This window comes from Notolepis coatsorum (assembly GCF_963971535.1).
Source record: "Notolepis coatsorum genome assembly, chromosome: 6".
In the NCBI taxonomy this organism is placed as follows: domain Eukaryota; kingdom Metazoa; phylum Chordata; class Actinopteri; order Aulopiformes; family Paralepididae; genus Notolepis; species Notolepis coatsorum.
In genome coordinates, this window is record NC_140170.1 from 95,591,692 (window position 1) to 95,610,434 (window position 18,743).

General features: G+C 41.3%; 1 protein-coding gene across 7 annotated transcripts in view; it reads left to right on the forward strand.

Annotated features, from left to right (window-relative positions):
- The window catches only part of znf362a (zinc finger protein 362a), a 29,568-nt gene extending 14,242 nt beyond the window's left edge, over positions 1–15,326 (forward strand). For 5 of the 7 annotated variants that reach the window (XM_084316271.1, XM_084316272.1, XM_084316273.1 and 2 more), the window contains exons 4-10: positions 51–176; positions 435–494; positions 886–1,204; positions 1,637–1,861; positions 7,389–7,467; positions 11,864–12,022; positions 12,436–15,326. In XM_084316271.1, coding sequence (XP_084172397.1) covers positions 51–176; positions 435–494; positions 886–1,204; positions 1,637–1,861; positions 7,389–7,467; positions 11,864–12,022; positions 12,436–12,558 — 1,091 coding nt within the window. In that variant the 3' untranslated portion in view covers positions 12,559–15,326. The remainder of the gene's footprint in view (positions 1–50; positions 177–434; positions 495–885; positions 1,205–1,636; positions 1,862–7,388; positions 7,468–11,863; positions 12,023–12,435) is intronic. The other 2 variants (XM_084316274.1, XM_084316275.1) reach the window with 1 other exon arrangement.
- The last annotated feature ends 3,417 nt before the right edge of the window (positions 15,327–18,743 follow it).

Genomic DNA, 18,743 nt, shown 5'->3' on the forward strand with positions numbered 1-18,743 from the left:
GAGAATGTGTGTTTTGTTGAAAATGTGAATTTTGTGCACATCTCAAACAGGGCGTATTCTGGGCGATGTAAACTTGAATCTGGACGATAAGGCCGCTATAAAAGCTAGAGGATTGTGGGAAGACTGGCACTTGCGCCAGATCATAGAGCAACCCTCCAGAACAAATCACCTATCAGGTAAATACATGGTGTCACTGTGCAGCTCAACACTGCCACCTGGCGTTGTACAAGTAGAGTAACACCTCATACATGCTTGCACCTCGAGCCATTCCATTTGGTTCCTCAGAAGCGGTCAAACCCACACTTTGAGGGGTTTGCAAAAATGTTTTACTTTGAACCAATCTAGGACCTGGTATTGACGATGTGACAGTATTTCAGCAATAGTGGTACGTGGTTGTCAAAACATTCTAGGCCACTCTTCATCCTGTCATCTAGGTGATGCGCACATACTGGATGAAAACTACTCCTGCCTTTTCTCTGAGAGAATGAATACCGGTAATGAATCAAGCAGCGTTTATTTTCAATGTTTACAGTCACTTTAAAAGTTTCAAAACCCACTAAACATTTCCATAAGATAAAAATCTGCAAGTGTGTACGAGGTTCCTTTACCACACAAGCGTTCATGGTTTTCCTCTACTAGAATTACTAATGTATTACAGTTGTAATCTTGTACCACTCTCTGTTGCGTATAATTGAGTGTTTTGTGAATTATATATAAATGAGTTCATTATATACTTCTCTCACATAATTTCAGTTGCTGTTAAATCTATTATTTTGCTTATTATTTACGTGTTTATTTATTTATTGTTTATATTTAATGTCAAGCCATTTCGATATCTTAAATCCTTACTGTGATTATTTCCTATGGTAATTTCCTCCTCTCCAGGCGTAGCGCTGGCGTCCAGGACAGGTAACCTCAACACGGCAGACATCATCACACCAAACAATCCCATGTCCAGCAGCCAGGGCCGGCTGGGGGGGGGGCCCGCGCCCCACCTCTTCTCGGGGCTGGCCAGTGGCCCTGGCATGGAGCATATTAAGAGCAACGGGGGCCTCGCCGGACTCCTGGGACCCCCCCCTAAGGGCCGCAAGAAGATTAAAGCGGAGAACGGGACCTCTCCGTTTTTCGTGGTGCCCTACCCCATCCTCGCCTCGGGCAACGACCAGTGTGTCTCCATCACAGCCAAAGAAGGCAAAACGTACAGGTACTGTAGGAGAGATTGTTGTTTTAGAGAAACTGCTCTTTCTCTTGGCAAACAAAGAAATCTTTACTGGCACTAGTGCAGACGGCTTATAATGGTGTTTCCTATTCTCGTAGTGTGTGTGTCTGTGTGAGTGTGTGAGTGAGTGAGAGAGAGAGAGAGAGATAATAGCCAGCCACTCAGTGTGGAAGAGACATTTTCTTTCTGTGCCCTTCATTGTGCTGCTGTCTGCCTACTTATGTTATATGCTTCAACTTGGCTGTCAATTAAGCACATGACCGGTCTGTTAATATCTGACTGTATTTACAATGTTTATGTCCTTTGCCTAACTATAATGTATGTGGACATTACATTAATTATTGTTTGCTTGTGTGTCTGTATATGTGTGTGTATGCTTGTGTGCGTGGCCTGTCTCTGTGTTTTTGCATTTGACAGGTGTAAAGTTTGTCCGTTGACCTTCTTCTCCAAGTCAGACATGCAGATGCACTCCAAAACCCACACGGAAGCAAAGGCCCACAAGTGTCCTCACTGCACCAAGACCTTCGCCAACGCCTCCTACCTGGCTCAGCACCTCCGCATTCACCTGGGTGTCAAACCCTACCACTGCTCCTACTGCGAGAAGTGCTTCCGTCAGCTCTCCCACCTGCAGCAACACACCAGGTTCAGCTTTACTCTCATCCCTCTTGGTTACAAGATAAGAAAAGATGGAGACAAGATCATAGAAAGAAAGATAAAAAATTATGAATAATAATAAAATCATAATAATCATATATTTAAAAAATAAAAAATATTTATATATATATATATATATATATATATATATATATAACCAAGCCAAAGTAAAATGCAATGGAGTAAGACAGAATAGGAATACAAAAGAGTAGAATTCTATTCACATTCTACAGATGTCAGCAGGCAGAATTGCATCAAGAGCAGATATGATACATGTTGTTGTTTACATAGGCTACTGCCTTATTTACAGAGATCTTAACTCAATCAGCGCCGGAGCGATATGTGTGATGTGTGGTTAAAAGGCCAGCCCTCTGGGGGCGGTCAGGTGGCGTAGCGGAGATTGCGTTCGTCACCAACGCCGGAGATGCTGGATTCGCGTGTTCGAATCCAGCTCCCGGCGTTGTCACCAGCTTGGCTGGCCGTTCACACTAATACAATTGGTAGTATTAGAGGGTGGGAAAGCTGGCGGTTGGGAATCTGGCGTTGTGGACACCGACGCCTACAGGTCAGGTCTCGGCGCTTGCTAAGCGGGGCAGGACTTGGTGGAGATAGCGTGCCCTCCCACGCGTTACACTTCACCAATGAGAGCCCTCGCTGCCAAGTGAAAAGACGTCACTGGCTGTCGGGGCACGTCTCGGGGGAAGCGTGCGATCTACTCGGGACGCCCTTGTACCGACTCGTAGGAGAACATGCATACAGCGCCAGGTAGGGGAGGGGGGGAATTGGCACAACGACTAATTGGGACGGGGAGAAAATCAGAGAAAAATCAGAAAGAAAAAAAAAGAAAAAGTATAGGAATACGTGGCGGTGTTTCCAGGGCTATAACTATATTCTATATTATAGCTATGGATACAATACTATGGCCCATTTGACATCGAGTATCTATTGTTCAATATCCATACATTCCTGTTTTATACCGTGGTGAATATAAGTAAGTATAAGGATAAGGTTTTAGAGTGGTCTAGGGTAATTCCTGGGAGGCTGGTAATAGCCCGCAACGTGTATTATACTAAATGCATTGGTGTTTCATCCCTACACAAGCTACAATAAAAAAATCGAATGCATATGATAGGTATTATGTTCCATCATGGATGCATGAAAGGGGGGGGGGGGGGTAGTTTTTTGATGAATATTCCAATGATCTGATCGCCATTCCAAGTATTGATGTCCATCGTGTTGCCAACGTAATCCACCACACAACATGGATCGGGAGTATTTGATTCTTCTCAATCCGAGCGTTATAACCGCTCATCTTGCCCGGAGAAAAATAGCCGACCCAGACGCATGAATATTTTACCCAAGGCAGTTGTCCTTCCGCGTTCGGTTTGCACGCCCTGATTGGCCCCTCAGCGCCCAATCGCGTTAGCCCTACTATCGCTGCACGGAGGAATACTATGGAGGAATACTATCCAATTTATACAAATGGAAGTATTGATTTCGCCGTAACGAATCATTAAAAAAATATACCGTTAACTGGAATATGTTGTTTCTTTACACATATGTTGGATTGTGTAATTGGTTTGTCATGACAAACCAATAAAAAATCGCGAATTTTACTATCACTCAAGCGCCTTATTATTCCTTGACTTTATTCTGTCAACCTTGACAATGTGCTATTGATGTAGACTAATCAAAGTATTTTTAAATTCTTTATGGCTAATAAACTAGACTAAATATAGCCTATAGAACAGATTTTTACAGCCTAACGTTAATATAGAGATGAAAACAATACGTTATTTATATTGATTGATTGATTGATTGAAACGTTTATTAACAGATTGCAGAATGGGTACAGTACAGTACAGCTCAATACATACAATTGTTAAGGGGATGCAGACCAGAGAAAGACTTTTGTCTTGTTTACATCAAGGTCCCCCATTTTCAATTCATCATAACACACACGACATACAGATAGACAGTACTGCTACATCTATACATTTATGACATACCAGATTTGCAAATACAGTACTGTTTGTGATCCAAAAAGTGTCCAGAAAAAGAGTGTATATACATTTGACGTAGAAACTGTACATTGGAGGAGGCTGGGTTGATGTGATGTCGATTGATATGAATAGATTTGACGTAGAAACTGTACATTGGAGGAGGCTGCGTTGATGTGATGTCGATTGATATGAATAGCGTGTTACGTTAATAGAGAGATGAAAACAATACGTTATTTATATTGATGTGAGAGAAGAAAACAATACGTTATTTATATTGATGTGATGTAGATTGGTATGAATAGCGCGTTACGTTAATAGAGAGGCGAAAATAATACGGAGCTTGAGTGATAGTAAAATTCACGATTTTTTATTGGTTTGTCATGACAAACCAATTACATAATCCAACATGTGTAAAGAAACAACATATTCCAGTTAAATTGAGTGATAGTTAGTTTAACAACATATTCCAGTTAAGTTGAGTGATAGTTAGTTTTAGTATATGATGCACGGCGGAGGAGCAACAATATGAGGAAATGGGAGGAAGTTGAGTGATAGTTAGTTTTAGTTACGGCGGAGCAACAATACGAGGAAATGGGGCTGTGGAACTGAAGTGATATTGAGCGAGTAGTAGGGCTAACGCGATTGGGCGGTGAGGAAATTGGAGGAAGTTGAGTGATAGTTAGAGAGGCCAATCAGGGCGCGCAAACCGAACGCGGAAGGACAACTGCCTTGGGTAAAGTATTCACGCGACCCGGACCCATATAATCGATGCACAGCCCAAGACACAAGGTTTCAAAGGGTGCTCGATACCGCCGCCTGCGGCCAGTATTGCACTTTTGCTATCTCAGACTCATTCCCTATGATAACACCAGGCTCCCTGGATGGATAATGAATGGAAATATCGAATAAAAGAAATAAGGATGAAAACCCGACTTTTCTCGGGTTTGGCGCTCGAGCGTCGGCGAGTTAACCCAACTTTACTTGGGTATGGGTATTGAGTTAACAGAGTTATGTACATAGTCAGAAAGTATTGTATTTCTGCTTTACACATCGGTACTGTAGGTTGATGAATACTGATAATAAGTTGATGATACCTTTTGCAACTCTTATATCTTATAGTATCCCTGCCTGGGGATAAATGAGTAAGCGGTTCTATTAGGGATGGACATTTCCTGTGTTGTAACTTGTACATGTGTAACTACAGAGGGTAGTACGAGGCACTTTTTAGAGGTCAATGGAGAAAATGTATAGGAAACCTGAGTGAAAAGAGCGCCTTCTGTAATTTAACATAGTAGCAGGATGATGATGATGATGGTGATGGTGATAAGGATTATGATGATGATCTAGTTTTCCCTTGAAATCTCAGGGCCTGGATAGGGATAGGCATGAGTAATTGAAGTACTAATTTCATTACTACCTACTCGACTAGTGAAGTACTTAACGACATTTGCATAGACAAAATAAATCCCCCATTAAGTGCATCTTGAAATCCTTTTGTAGAACAATATGCAACATACTTCGAGGAGGTATTTTATGAATGAGTATAGTCATTACTCATTACTGTTGAATTGAAATTGAAGTTCACTAATTAATAACTCAGACACACAATGAGTCATTTTTGGAAGTTGTAGAATGTGATGAAAAACAAACTCAGATCCTGTACAGGCCCGGTTTTCAATTCCATTGATTTCAATGCGCCCTCTAGAGGTAATCTCATGAAGCCTCCATGACTGAGTGATGGATGGTCTGACCTGAAAACGCCACTTGATGCCCTTGGTTGCACTGTGGGAAAAACACACTCTATAAAGCGCCCCTCAACAAATCTGAGCAAATGGAAGAATCTCTTGAAGGATCATCGAGAGCGAGCTCACATTTACAATGACGTCAAAAAATACAGCACGAGATAAATACTAAAAATGGTGTAGAAACAGAAAGTCAATCAATTTAACATTTGAAATAATTAAAAACAACTGCAGACTGTGGTAAAATGGTTGGCTGTTTAAATATTTAGACTGACCAAGGGATACTAATGAGTTTTAAAGTGCAGTGTAAACCGTTCCATGAAGCCAAATATTGTGAGAATGAAAGCCAAATAGTGTGAGAATGAAAACCAAATAGTGTCTGATAATGAAAACCAAATAGTGTCTGAGAATGAAAACCAAATGTATGTTTATGGTTAAAGACTCATCATTCATGATTTTCTCCATTGACCTCCACAACCTCCATTGACCTCTAAAAAGTGCCTCGTACTACCCTCTGTAGTTACACATGTACAAGTTACAACACAGGAAATGTCCATCCCTAATAGAACCGCTTACTCATGATGAGCTGTTAGAAAGGAAACAAACCCAGAAGCTTTGAGAAGTGAAAGTTTAATGTCAGCCAGTCATTTATTAGTGTTTGCAAATAGAAAAGAAATTATAGCTGCTTCACAGGAATGAGACGGGCCAGAACATGAACATAATAGATAGGCATTGTCTTGTCTTGGCATCTTTAGCCTTGTAGTCCCGTAGGGCATCAGACTATGCATGTTTGCCCATGGACTATCCAACTAATTTATGAACATGTAAAGCATTTCATGAATTAGGAGTGGGACTCGCAACCTGAACATTTATCATGTGGTTGATTTGCATTTAGAATTCACGTGTGAATGGTTCAAGTTAGATTCGATAACAAGAGGGGCTGGAAGTAGAGCCCAGACTCTAACAAGAGGGGCTGGCAGTAGAGCTGTCCAGACTCTAACAAGAGGGGCTGGCAGTAGAGCTGTCCAGACTCTAACAAGAGGGGCTGGCAGTAGAGCTGTCCAGACTCTAACAAGAGGGGCTGGCAGTAGAGCTGTCCAGACTCTAACAAGAGGGGCTGGCAGTAGAGCTGTCCAGACTCTAACAAGAGGGGCTGGCAGTAGAGCTGTCCAGACTCTAACAAGAGGGGCTGGCAGTAGAGCTGTCCAGACTCTAACAAGAGGGGCTGGCAGTAGAGCTGTCCAGACTCTAACAAGAGGGGCTGGCAGTAGAGCTGTCCAGACTCTAACAAGAGAACAAGAGGGGCTGGCAGTAGAGCTGTCCAGACTCTAACAAGGAAACTCAGTGTCGATCCATAGATGCCAACATGGGTTGAACAGGTCTTCTGTGAGCCGCCACTAGAGGCAGAGTGGCTAACTGTGAGTGAGTGAAGGACTGAGTGAGTTAGTGACATTGCTGTTCTAATGGTTCACATAAAATAAAATAAGACGAAGCAGTGGTGAAACGTGATGTAACCTATTAGGATGATGTGTATTTTCTTTACATAGACTGTCAACACATGTTATCTTGGAAAGGAGTCCCAAGTAACAGAGATTCTCAAGCTTGCCAAACGATGTCAGTCAGAATCCTATGCTTTTGAGCAGAGGATGAGTCCTCAATATGGTTTGACACATTGCTTAAAAATTCCCTTTTTGGTCTCTTTGAGCTCTGACGTTTCTGACTTGAAAACCTTTTCAATGGGCTGAAGTTTGACTCTTTTATTTGTTTCAGAATCCACACGGGCGACCGGCCATATAAATGTGCCAGTCTAGGATGTGAAAAGGCCTTCACTCAGCTCTCTAATCTGCAGGTAACCATTTGAGACTCACTCTCTTTTCTCTACCCTACACTAACCCACAGTTATTCATTTGTGGGATGGAAGAGAGGCCTTGACAGAATGTTAATGTAGCTCTTTCCCTCTCATCCAGCATGGCTGCCTGTAACAGCAACCATTATTTTGTATAAGGCAATGCAAGAGACAATGGTTTCCATGTGCAAAACACTGGTTACTATGTGTTGATTTATTAGAAATATATCAGCAAAAACGATTTGTTAATGTGTAATCATTTGGTGTCTTATTACTGATCTTGTGAATAAGTCACAGAATGGTAATATCATGCTTTCCCAGTGTTTTTACCTACATAAATTAGGCATTTTATTTTGAAAGTGGTTACCAGTAGTTACAGGCATCCATGCTGGAAGAAAAAGTACTACACAAAAATGCAGTGCAAAGCCTCTATTGTGTCATTAGGGCATTTACTGAAGCTTTTGTTGGGCAACTGACCATTCTGTTTCCAAACCGCTCACAAATGTTTTCAGTAAATGGGAAATGACAACACATTTTTGCCAAAGAAAAAGGAGCTTAGGGGTGTCTCCACAGGGGCGTTTAATGCCCTTGCATACCTGGGGGGTATAATACAAAGCTAAATTATGGGGTTAGTAATAATTATAATAATAATAAACTGTATTTGTTATTTTTTTATCAAATATTTTTATTGCTTTAAAAAAAAATATATATATAACAAGACACAACACAGTACAGTAATAATAATAATAAACAACAATAATAGACAGGACTTCACATGACAATAACAGTAGTAATAATAATAACATGAAAAATGGAGAGAAAAAAAACACAAAACAAAAAGAAAACAATTGGACATAGGCACTCGCTCGCTAATAAACTGTATTTGTATAGCACCTTTCATACAAGAATTGCAGCTCAAAGTGCTTTACAGTAGTAAAAAGAAATACATAAAATGAGCACAAAATGGGCAGATCAAGAACAATGCATAAAGTGTAGACATAAAAATTAGGCATACAATTAGCATTAAATATGACCGCAGCAAAATAGACAGTCAAGAAATTGTCATACACACATAAAATGGACATGTCAACCCAGTATTTTAGATGTTTACACAATACAAAAAGAAAAAATACAAAAGCAGTATTTTAGATGTTTTAGTACTGTCAGAGCCATAGGTATTTTCCCCCGTTCTAAGGTACATTATAGAACAATTACAGTTCTGAATTACTTTACAGAACAACAGCTATAAGTACGTCTACTTAAAGTTTTATTCGTTTTTGGTTTCAATTACTGATACTTTATCAAGTCTAGGGTGTTACCATGTTGGTGAGTGGGTTTGTTTACATGTTGTATTAGTTCAAAGCTGTCCAGTAGGTTGATCAACTCAATAGCCTTGGGGCCGTTCTTCTTATTTATATGAATATTCAGATCTTCATGTATGATTAATCTTTCACATCTAATGATACCAACTGAGATTAGCTCTGATAATTCCAGCAGAAATACTGATGAGTATTTTGGTGGTCGGTATAATGTGATGAGCAAAGACAGTTCAGCTTTGAGCTCAATAGTAAGATATTCAAATGATATAAATTCATCACCCATGTCAATGTCATTACATACAAATGATGTAGATAAAATAGCGGCAACCCCTCCCCCTTTCCGGTTTTGTCTGACTGGGCTGAGGTTACTGGGTGTTACAGAACGTGTTGAGTATTTCTTCTTGAGTCGGGTAGTAGTGAAAACAGGAAAGTATGATTTGTTATTGGAACAGACTGATAGCTAGGCTGCTTTGAGCAGGTGGGGGGGGGGGGGGGGGTAGAGTTCTGTTGGTACTCTCCCAGGGGGGAGCTGTAGGGAGGTAAAATGTTTTACTGCTGTTACCGAAAATATATATATTTTAATCTGTGGTAGAGCTAATATTTATTTAAATGGCATATTCCACCTCTGTGGAAAAAGTCCCAAACGGAAAGAATAATCCAATTCCACACGGTTGTAGACGAGACTTGGGGCAACATTTGGATGCAAAAACCTTGTTGTTTGCTCGTCTTTAACTCTTTCAGCGCCACCGGGTCTAGCCATCTTTGTTCCTACTGCGCCACCGCTCTAAGAGATAGGGATGCGTGGCGGTGTTTGCAGGGCTATATCTATATTCTATATTATAGCTATGGAGACAATACTATGGCATCAACAACATCGTTCAACATGTGAAAAAGAATACATTTTGTCGTGTACCAGATGGACATTACGACAGAACGTTTGACCTCTGACGTTTGTCAGCGTCACAGCGGTGGTTAACTTTTTAGAGTGAATCGCCATGGTAACCTATGCTGCACACATGTTCTAGCTAACAGATCAAATGTAGAAAAGAATCGCCTATTGACAGAATCAACTCTTTTAGAAAATGGAATATCATTAGTAGAAGATTGTCTGGAGGTTTTACAGTAGGTGCGTTGATAATAAGAGTCTCTCTTCATAGGGTAGGTGCGTTGATAATAAGAGTCTCTTTGCAGGGTAGGTGTGTTGATAATAAGAGTCTTCGCAGGGTAGGTGCGTTGATAATAAGAGTCTTCGCAGGGTAGGTGTGTTGATAATAAGAGTCTTCGCAGGGTAGGTGCGTTGATAATAAGAGTCTTCGCAGGGTAGGTGCGTTGATAATAAGAGTCTTCGCAGGGTAGGTAGGTGCGTTGATAATAAGAGTCTTCGCAGGGTAGGTGCGTTGATAATAAGAGTCTTCGCAGGGTAGGTAGGTGCGTTGATAATAAGAGTCTTCGCAGGGTAGGTGCGTTGATAAGAGTCTTCGCAGGGTAGGTAGGTGCGTTGATAATAAGAGTCTTCGCAGGGTAGGTGCGTTGATAATAAGAGTCTTCGCAGGGTAGGTAGGTGCGTTGATAATAAGAGTCTTTGCAGGGTAGGTAGGTGCGTTGATAATAAGAGTCTTCGCAGGGTAGGTAGGTGCATTGATAATAAGAGTCTTCGCAGGGTAGGTAGGTGCGTTGATAATAAGAGTCTTCGCAGGGTAGGTGCGTTGATAATAAGAGTCTTTGCAGGGTAGGTGCGTTGATAAGAGTCTCTTTGCAGGGTAGGTGCGTTGATAATAAGAGTCTCTTTGCAGGGTAGGTGCGTTGATAATAAGAGTCTCTTTGCAGGGTAGGTGCGTTGATAATAAGAGTCTCCCTTCGCAGGATCTTTGGGTTATATAAGATGGTTTGGAAGCCTTGCCATGTGAAAAGCTGCCACAGAAAATATCACCACCATCATGGGAGAAAACCGCCACCCTTCATCTTCTCCATCCCTTCCACCGCTTTTGTTTGAGTGATTTCTCAATGCAAATGAATGTATGTGACCATCCAGAGATGCCGAGCGGTGTCCGTAGCAACTGTCTTAACTCCCCACCCACTTTCCACTCCTATTCGGAGTGATGGGAGAAAGCACTGTGCACTTTAGTCTGTCTAAAGAATTCACACTGTCGCCATCTTGATAACAGGGACTAACGAGACCAGACCCCTAATGGGGAGTCATCCATAAGAATCTGTCATACATTGTTTTTCCTTCATATTTGAAGTTAGGCCTACTGGTAAATTACTTGCAACACAGAACAAGTCGACAGTTACATTGGTCAAAAAGGACCATTTTGTGATTGAAGAAATGCCCTTTTCCCATTTAAACCAGCTGCTACGCATGTGCCATGTGGTTGGAATCTCTCCTGTTACTTTGAGTAAATAAAGAATTTTACACAAAGGTCAAGAGTACAGAAATGTAAAGGTTTATTTTGGTACCAGGACAATAATCTAAATGTATACACAGAGCAGACAATAGAGCAGCAATATTCTCAAAGTACATTCATTATTGATACAGTTTATGAGTAAGAATACAGGTTTGGAAATGACTATCATTGGTTTGAAATAGGGATGTCTGATATTATCGGCCGACCGTAAATCGGCAGTAAAATGTGATATCGGAAAATATCGGTATCGATAAAAAAAAAAAAAAAAAAAATAACAATGAAACAGTGAAATAATTAGTTACCTGAAATTATTCAGTTTTTGGGGGGGGGGGGGGGAACCCTGCATATATCGGTATCGGTTGATATCGGTATCGGAAATTAAGAGTTGGACAATATCGGTATCGGTAAAAAAGCCAATATCGAGCATCCCTAGTTTGAAATATAAGTATAGTCTTCATTTATGTCAAAACATCTTAATTTTGCCCAGAGACAACATATCCTAATTTGGTCATACTACACACACAGAACATTCTCTGACACGTATTTTATGGTTCCTTGTTGGGCGTTCTTGTATTAACTCATGTTGTCGAGGGCAGTCTGCACTTCAATGGGGATTTCAGGAGGGAACCAAAGAGTACAAAGTCTCTGCAGAGATGTTCTTCTGTCTCTCTTCAGTCTCACCAGAGGCAGCACAACAAAGACAAGCCCTACAAGTGTTCCAACTGTTACCGTGCCTACTCAGACTCCGCCTCCCTGCAGATCCACCTGTCCGTGCACGCCATCAAAAATGCCAAGGCCTACTGCTGCAGTATGTGCGGACGGGCCTACACCTCAGTAAGTGGGGAAGCCCAAAGTCATTGCTCTCAGTTGAGGGCTGTGGGGAAACAAACTGATTTGAAAGGAAGGCAACAACGCGATGACAATAACGTACATTTAACGTATTTTTTTGTGTAGCCGTTCAGCACGGATTTCAGGATTCACTACATCAAATGACGTGTTTCAATCAATCAACCCTCGGCCAGTATTTTAGAAAACACGATCAGTGACGGGGGGAGGTTGAGAGCCAACAGAGAGCGCTGACATTTATACATTTGACATGCATGACTACAATTACATTCATGTTGCCTTCCTTTATCACTGTATTTCTTAAATGGATGACGTTTTAAAACTTGCTGAATCTCATTAGCTACAGTGGTTTGTCTCTGAAGGTGTTTTTTGAGTGACTGAACCTCTCTGTCTTTCTCCAGGAAACCTACCTTATGAAGCACATGTCCAAACACACAGTGGTGGAACATCTGGTGACGCATCATCACTCACCGCAGCAGAGGACAGACTCCCCCAGCATCCCTATACGCATCTCCCTCATCTGACCTCCTCTCTCTCTTCTGCTACTCTGCCATCAGAAATCTCCTCCTCCTCTCTCTTCCTCTACTCTGCCATCAGAGCTCTCCTCCTCCTCTCTCTTCCTCTACTCTGCCATCAGAGATATCCTCTCCCTTCCTCTACTCTGCCATCAGAAATCTCCTCCTCCTCTCTCTTCCTCTACTCTGCCATCAGAGATATCCTCTCCCTTCCTCTACTCTGCCATCAGAAATCTCCTCCTCCTCTCTATTCCTCTACTCTACCATCAGAAATCTCCTCCTCCTCTCTCTTCCTCTATTCTGCCATCAGAGATATCCTCTCCCTTCCTCTACTCTGCCATCAGAAATCTCCTCCTCCATCAGAAATCTCCTCCTCCTCTCTCTTCCTCTATTCTGCCATCAGATATCTCCTCCTCTCTTCCTCTATTCTGCCATCAGAGATTTCCTCCTCTCTTCCTTTACTCTGCCATCAGAGATCTCCTCATCATCTCTCTCCTTGTTTACTCTGCCAATAGATATCCTCCTCTCTCTCCTTGTTTACTCTGCCAACAGAGATATCCTCCTCTCTCTCCTGGTTTACTCTGCCATCAGAGATCTCCTCCTCTCTCCTGGTTTACTCTGACAACAGAGATCTCCTCCTCTCTCCTTGTTTACTCTGCCATCAGAGATGTCCTCCTATCTCCTTGTTTACTCTTCCATCAGATATCTCCTCCTCCTCTCTCTCCTTGTTTACTCTGCCAGCAGATATCTCCTCCTCCTCTCTCTCCTTGTTTACTCTGCCATCAGAGATCTCCTCCTCCTCCTCTCTCTCCTTGTTTACTCTGCCATCAGAGATCTCCTCCTCCTCCTCTCTCTCCTTGTTTACTCTGCCATCAGAGATCTCCTCCTCTCTCCTTGTTTACTCTGCCAACAGAGATATCCTCCTCTCTCTCCTTGTTTACTCTGCCAACAGAGATATCCTCCTCTCTCCTTGTTTACTCTGCCATCAGAGATCTCCTCCTCTCTCCTTGTTTACTTTGCCAACAGAGATCTCCTCTCTCCTTGTTTACTCTGCCATCAGAGATATCCTCCTCTCTCTCCTTGTTTACTCTGCCAACAGAGATCTCCTCTCTCCTTGTTTACTCTGCCAACAGAGATATCCTCCTCTCTCTCCTTGTTTACTCTGCCAACAGAGATCTCCTCCTCTCTCCTTGTTTACTCTGCCAACAGAGATCTCCTCCTCTCTCCTTGTTTACTCTGCCAACAGAGATATCCTCCTCTCTCTCCTTGTTTACTCTGCCAACAGAGATCTCCTCCTCTCTCCTTGTTTACTCTGCCAACAGAGATCTCCTCTTTCATTCACTCCCTACTGATAGATTATTATTTTTCATGAATGGGCTCCAAAAAGTGTCAGATTGTACGTGTATTTTGTAAAGAGGGACTGTGTTTTTTTTTTTTTAACAAGTATTTCCTCTTTTCCTCTTCTTGCTGTTAGATGGTATTATTGGGGACGTCCAAAGATGATTTTTACAGCACTTTCAGGCCTGAAAAAAATAGGCCAAATTTTTTTGGTCAAATTACACAGAAAGAAAAGGTATTGCTCCAGGCAGCTACATGTTAAATGTTATTTTCTTTGTGTTCTAAAGGATCACTCTGGCTTTTTATATGGCCGTATTTCTTTATTTACTCTGGCCTTTGCAAAAACATGTTTGCATTGGAAAACTTGTCTTCCTTAGCTAGGTCAAGTGACCATAAAGATGAATGCTTATATCAATTGTATTCATGCAGTTTTGTGCCACTTTGTCGATGTTTGCAACATTTGTTAATCAAGTCTGTCTAGACAGAATGCACACATACATGTGATTTGAAGTGTCAATATTTTGGTTTAATAGTTTTTCCTGTATTTTTGTTTTGTTTTGTTGTATTATGAAATATTGCTCAAGGCAATCTTCAAGAGCCCCAAGATGTAATTCAGAGATGGTATTTGTTGAACCAAGTTTCCTAAATGTTTGGGCTCACCTAAATTATAAGCACTGCCATGTAGTGATAATACAAATACTGAGTCCAAAGAAATCGTAGATATCCATTCTAGACATGGCTGACTAGTTTGAATCACTCCAAGACACTTAGTAAAAAAACTTTTTTTTAACAACTTCTTTCCAATGGCTAATGTTACATTCCAGTATTACTATTCTGTACATCATGCAGAATCTCAGCATACAACTGTGATTCATTTGATGCAAGTGAGAAGATCCTTGGTAATCTTAAGTGCTGCCATAGTGCAAGAGTTACAACAGATTTGTTTTTGTAATATACAGTATCAATATCTTCTAAAGGCTGGTCAGTACTCCCTGAGAATGTAATCATTTCATATGCCCCTATAGTCCCCCCACCCCATCCATCATAATAATTATGATGCGCTGGCTGTACTCTGTCTACTCTTCTTTAAATTAGGTGTACGCACAATAAAAGAAAATATATAATGGCAAGACCAAAATGTTACTCTCTGACCTTCTCAGAAGATATGTTTTTGCCCTTTGAAACGGAATGATGAAATTGCTCTTTTTGGGCGTTTTGTTACAACGTGGAGACCCAGTATCTTTGTGTAAAGACGATCTTGTATCGAGTACTCATTTTGCTATCATATTAATAATTAACATTTTATGCATTTAAGCCTTAACTACAATGTTAGAGTCCACTGTATGTTATCACTTTTCCTTTTGCTTTTTATGTCATAGCATGATATATACTGTAAATAAATATTAACTGTTAACCCCTTTTTATAATAAATAATTATATAATTACAGGTATCATGAAAGGATTTTATTTTCTCCTGTAAAGTGGTGCTAACTGGGTGATTTACTGAACTTGGCTGCAATTAGTGTTGTCAGATGGGAAATGTTAACTTATCATACCAGGGCAGAGGCATGCAAGTACACATGCGATCGTTATCGTAGTAACACTGGCTGCAATTCATTTGGATAATTTCCAGATGACTGGTAGTCTAGATGGAAACATAGGTCCGTCCACCTGCATGGTCTGGATTTTATTTTTGGCACCTGTTTTTTCTTAATCCTTGAAGTGTCTATTTTAAGATTTTAACAGGTAACAGGTTGAAATAATGTCCCATGGGGTTTATTTTTAACCCTTTATTACACCTATCCTGAACGAAAACCTGAAAAAGAAAACAGCATAACTTTTGAAGTTAACAACATAGAGACAAATTAAAACATTTCCCCCAAACAATATTGACTCAATGAATTCAGTAAAATTGTTATTTTGAAGATTCAAACACACCTTGATTCTATTTCAGGACAAGACAATGCAAAAGAATCTGCAAATGTTTAGATCACATCTCTATTTTCCCACTTTACTCAAATGTAGTCCATTAGATGAGATCAATTCGAGGTTAATATAGGAAATACAATGTTAATAAAGATTGTATCATGCTGTTATGCCCTAACTATTGTAGATTTTGTGTAAACAAGGACAAAAGTGGAAGACTAATGTGAAAAGACTAATTTGTCCTACATAGACAAATTAACACATTTTCATATACAATTTGAAATCCAGTGAAATATGTTTTGTTAAGGTTCAAACAAAGTACTATTACAGTACATCTTCTCTGTTGGCACAACATTAAAACCTAAACTACTAATCATCATCAAAGAGATCGTCAAAGTCTATCTCTCCAATCTCCATCCTCATCACACTCGTACTCTCCATCCTCCTCATCCACTTTATGTTTTGCATAATCTGCCTCCTTATTAAGAACTTCTTGCTCTTCTGACTCCGCTTTCTGGGCCAGTACCTCAACAAGAGAAGGAGGGAGGATGGGTCCAATCGTCCAGACATGCTCTAATACCCTCTCATCCATCATCTTCTCCCAGCCCATATCCTGATCATAGGGTTTGGGCATCTCAAATATTGGCTGGTCTGCTCTTTTGTAGCAGGCAACTCTGAAGTTGACTGGCTGTACATGTGGGATGAGACAGACCTTGGGAGGAGGCAGGCGTTCAAGGTCTACTTTGGATTTTGCATCCAGGACTTTTATCAAGACCCACCATGTTCTGCAGCATCTTGGCCCGCACAGCATCAACTGACTTCATCTGACCATGGCCATACATAATGCAAGTGAAGGACTCCATCTCCTGTTGGAGCTCATCTGTCACCAGCCATAATGCACCAAGCTGACTGAAAGCCTTCTGGAACCTAGGGTTCTTCTGCAACTTCTTCAAGGGATTCACCTTTCCCTTGCCTTTGAAGGCACTGGTACAGTCTTCCCCAGAAAATACATAGTATCCCAGCAGAGTGCTGCAGTACTCAGGGCCCAGAGACTCAGCCAGTTCAGACACATTTATCAGCTTGCGATGCATGCCAGTGCTGTGGTCGAGGTATATGGAGAGGTTGATCCTCAGTATATAGAGGTTGGTCATGCTGACATGGCAGAGGAGGATCACCAGTATATAGAGGTTGGTCATGCTGACATGGTAGAGGAGGATCACCAGTATATAGAGGTTGGTCATGCTGACATGGTAGAGGAGGATCACCAGTATATAAAGGTTGGTCATGCTGACATGGTAGAGGAGGATCATCAGTATATGGAGAGGTTGGTCATGCTGGTAGAGGAGGATCACCAGTATAGAGAGGTTGGTCATGCTGGTAGAGGAGGATCATCAGTAGGGGAGAGTGGGGTGAGTAGTGCCAAGGGGCATGTAGTTCCACCCCTGTTATCTAGAAAACCATAGAAGAAGTTGGTCATGTGACAACATATTTTTGAAGAGGCATCCATTTCACTCAACCTGCAGAGAAGGGAGACACCTGGCTTGAGAGGTAAGCACATTTAAGTTCAAAAAACTGTTTTTTGCCCTCCAAAGTAAAATTTGTATGATCAAGGTTTTTTTATTGCTGTGTTTGAACAATTATAGACAACTTTGAAAACAGTTCACACATGTTTTAGTGCTTTAGTAAGCTACACCATGAGTCTATACAGTTAGCATGATGCTAGCTCAAAACAGCTGGGGGATGTATTTCTTTCAAAATGGTAGGCTTGGGGTGATTTGTGCCAGATATTCTCTTTGTTAAGTTGCCCCAACTTATTTTATTAACTATATATATTACTTTATTGTATTGTATTGTTATTGTACATTGCATTCTTGCATTTGATCACTAAAACTATGTGATATTCTTAATTTTAGACCAAAATCCATCATGCCACGCAGATATACAAACGGAAGACAGACAGGGTTTCAACTCCTCTTGAGAAGTTGGAAAGAGCAGTGAAAGAGGTGCAACTGAAAGGGATAACCTGTCCCTCGTGAATTCTTAATTGATATGGTAGTGGACCAGTCGACCAAAAGATTCGCGGAACACAGAGTATTTCAAACTGAGCTTTTATTACACAGAGAAGAAGAACAGTCACCCCGCACGGGCTCAGCTCCTCGCACACCAGTAGAAGAAGGGCAGAATATCCACATTACATGACATTTATACAGAGGAGGAGGGGAGGGGTGTATGTGTGTATGTATTTGTGTGTGTATGTAGGTGTGTGTGCTAGTCGGTGTGTGTGCTTGTTTCAGAAGGGGGGCTAATGGGTTCCAGATGGAGAAGACCCCTATTCTCGAACAACATCTCCACAAATCACAGGCGCGACAGCTGGGTGGGGGAGATGGTGCGCGTGTGTACGTGAGTGTGTGTGCGTGTCAGAAGAGGAGTGTGCGTGAGGCGCATGATCAGGATGTACAGGGAGCCCTGTGTGTGTTAATGGGTGTGTGTGGAAGGAGCCTACAGCTAGAGGTCAGCAGGTCAGACTGAGAGACGCCCAGGCCACAGCTTGCATCATGGGGGACACAATAGGTGCACAGATACATAGGATATTGACATCAAATATTACTAGATCAATGAACTAAAAACTATCACAACAGGGGAAGACTATACGTCAGGTTGGAAAGGAGATGAAGATCTGCAGGATGCTTTTACCGCTTTTGAGATTAAAATGATCTGTTTTACGTAAAATTATCAATGGCACAATTTACCGCAGTGTATTCTCTCTAATGTCACAACTTACCCCGCACCGGGGACAAGTTGTGCCACAAAACCACTTTTTTTTCTAAAACTATATTTCTGAAACAGTTTATTTAAGATCCAAAGTGATTGTCCCCAGGGATGCACAACATCCTAAACGATATGTACATATTTTAGTTGGGGGCATTACT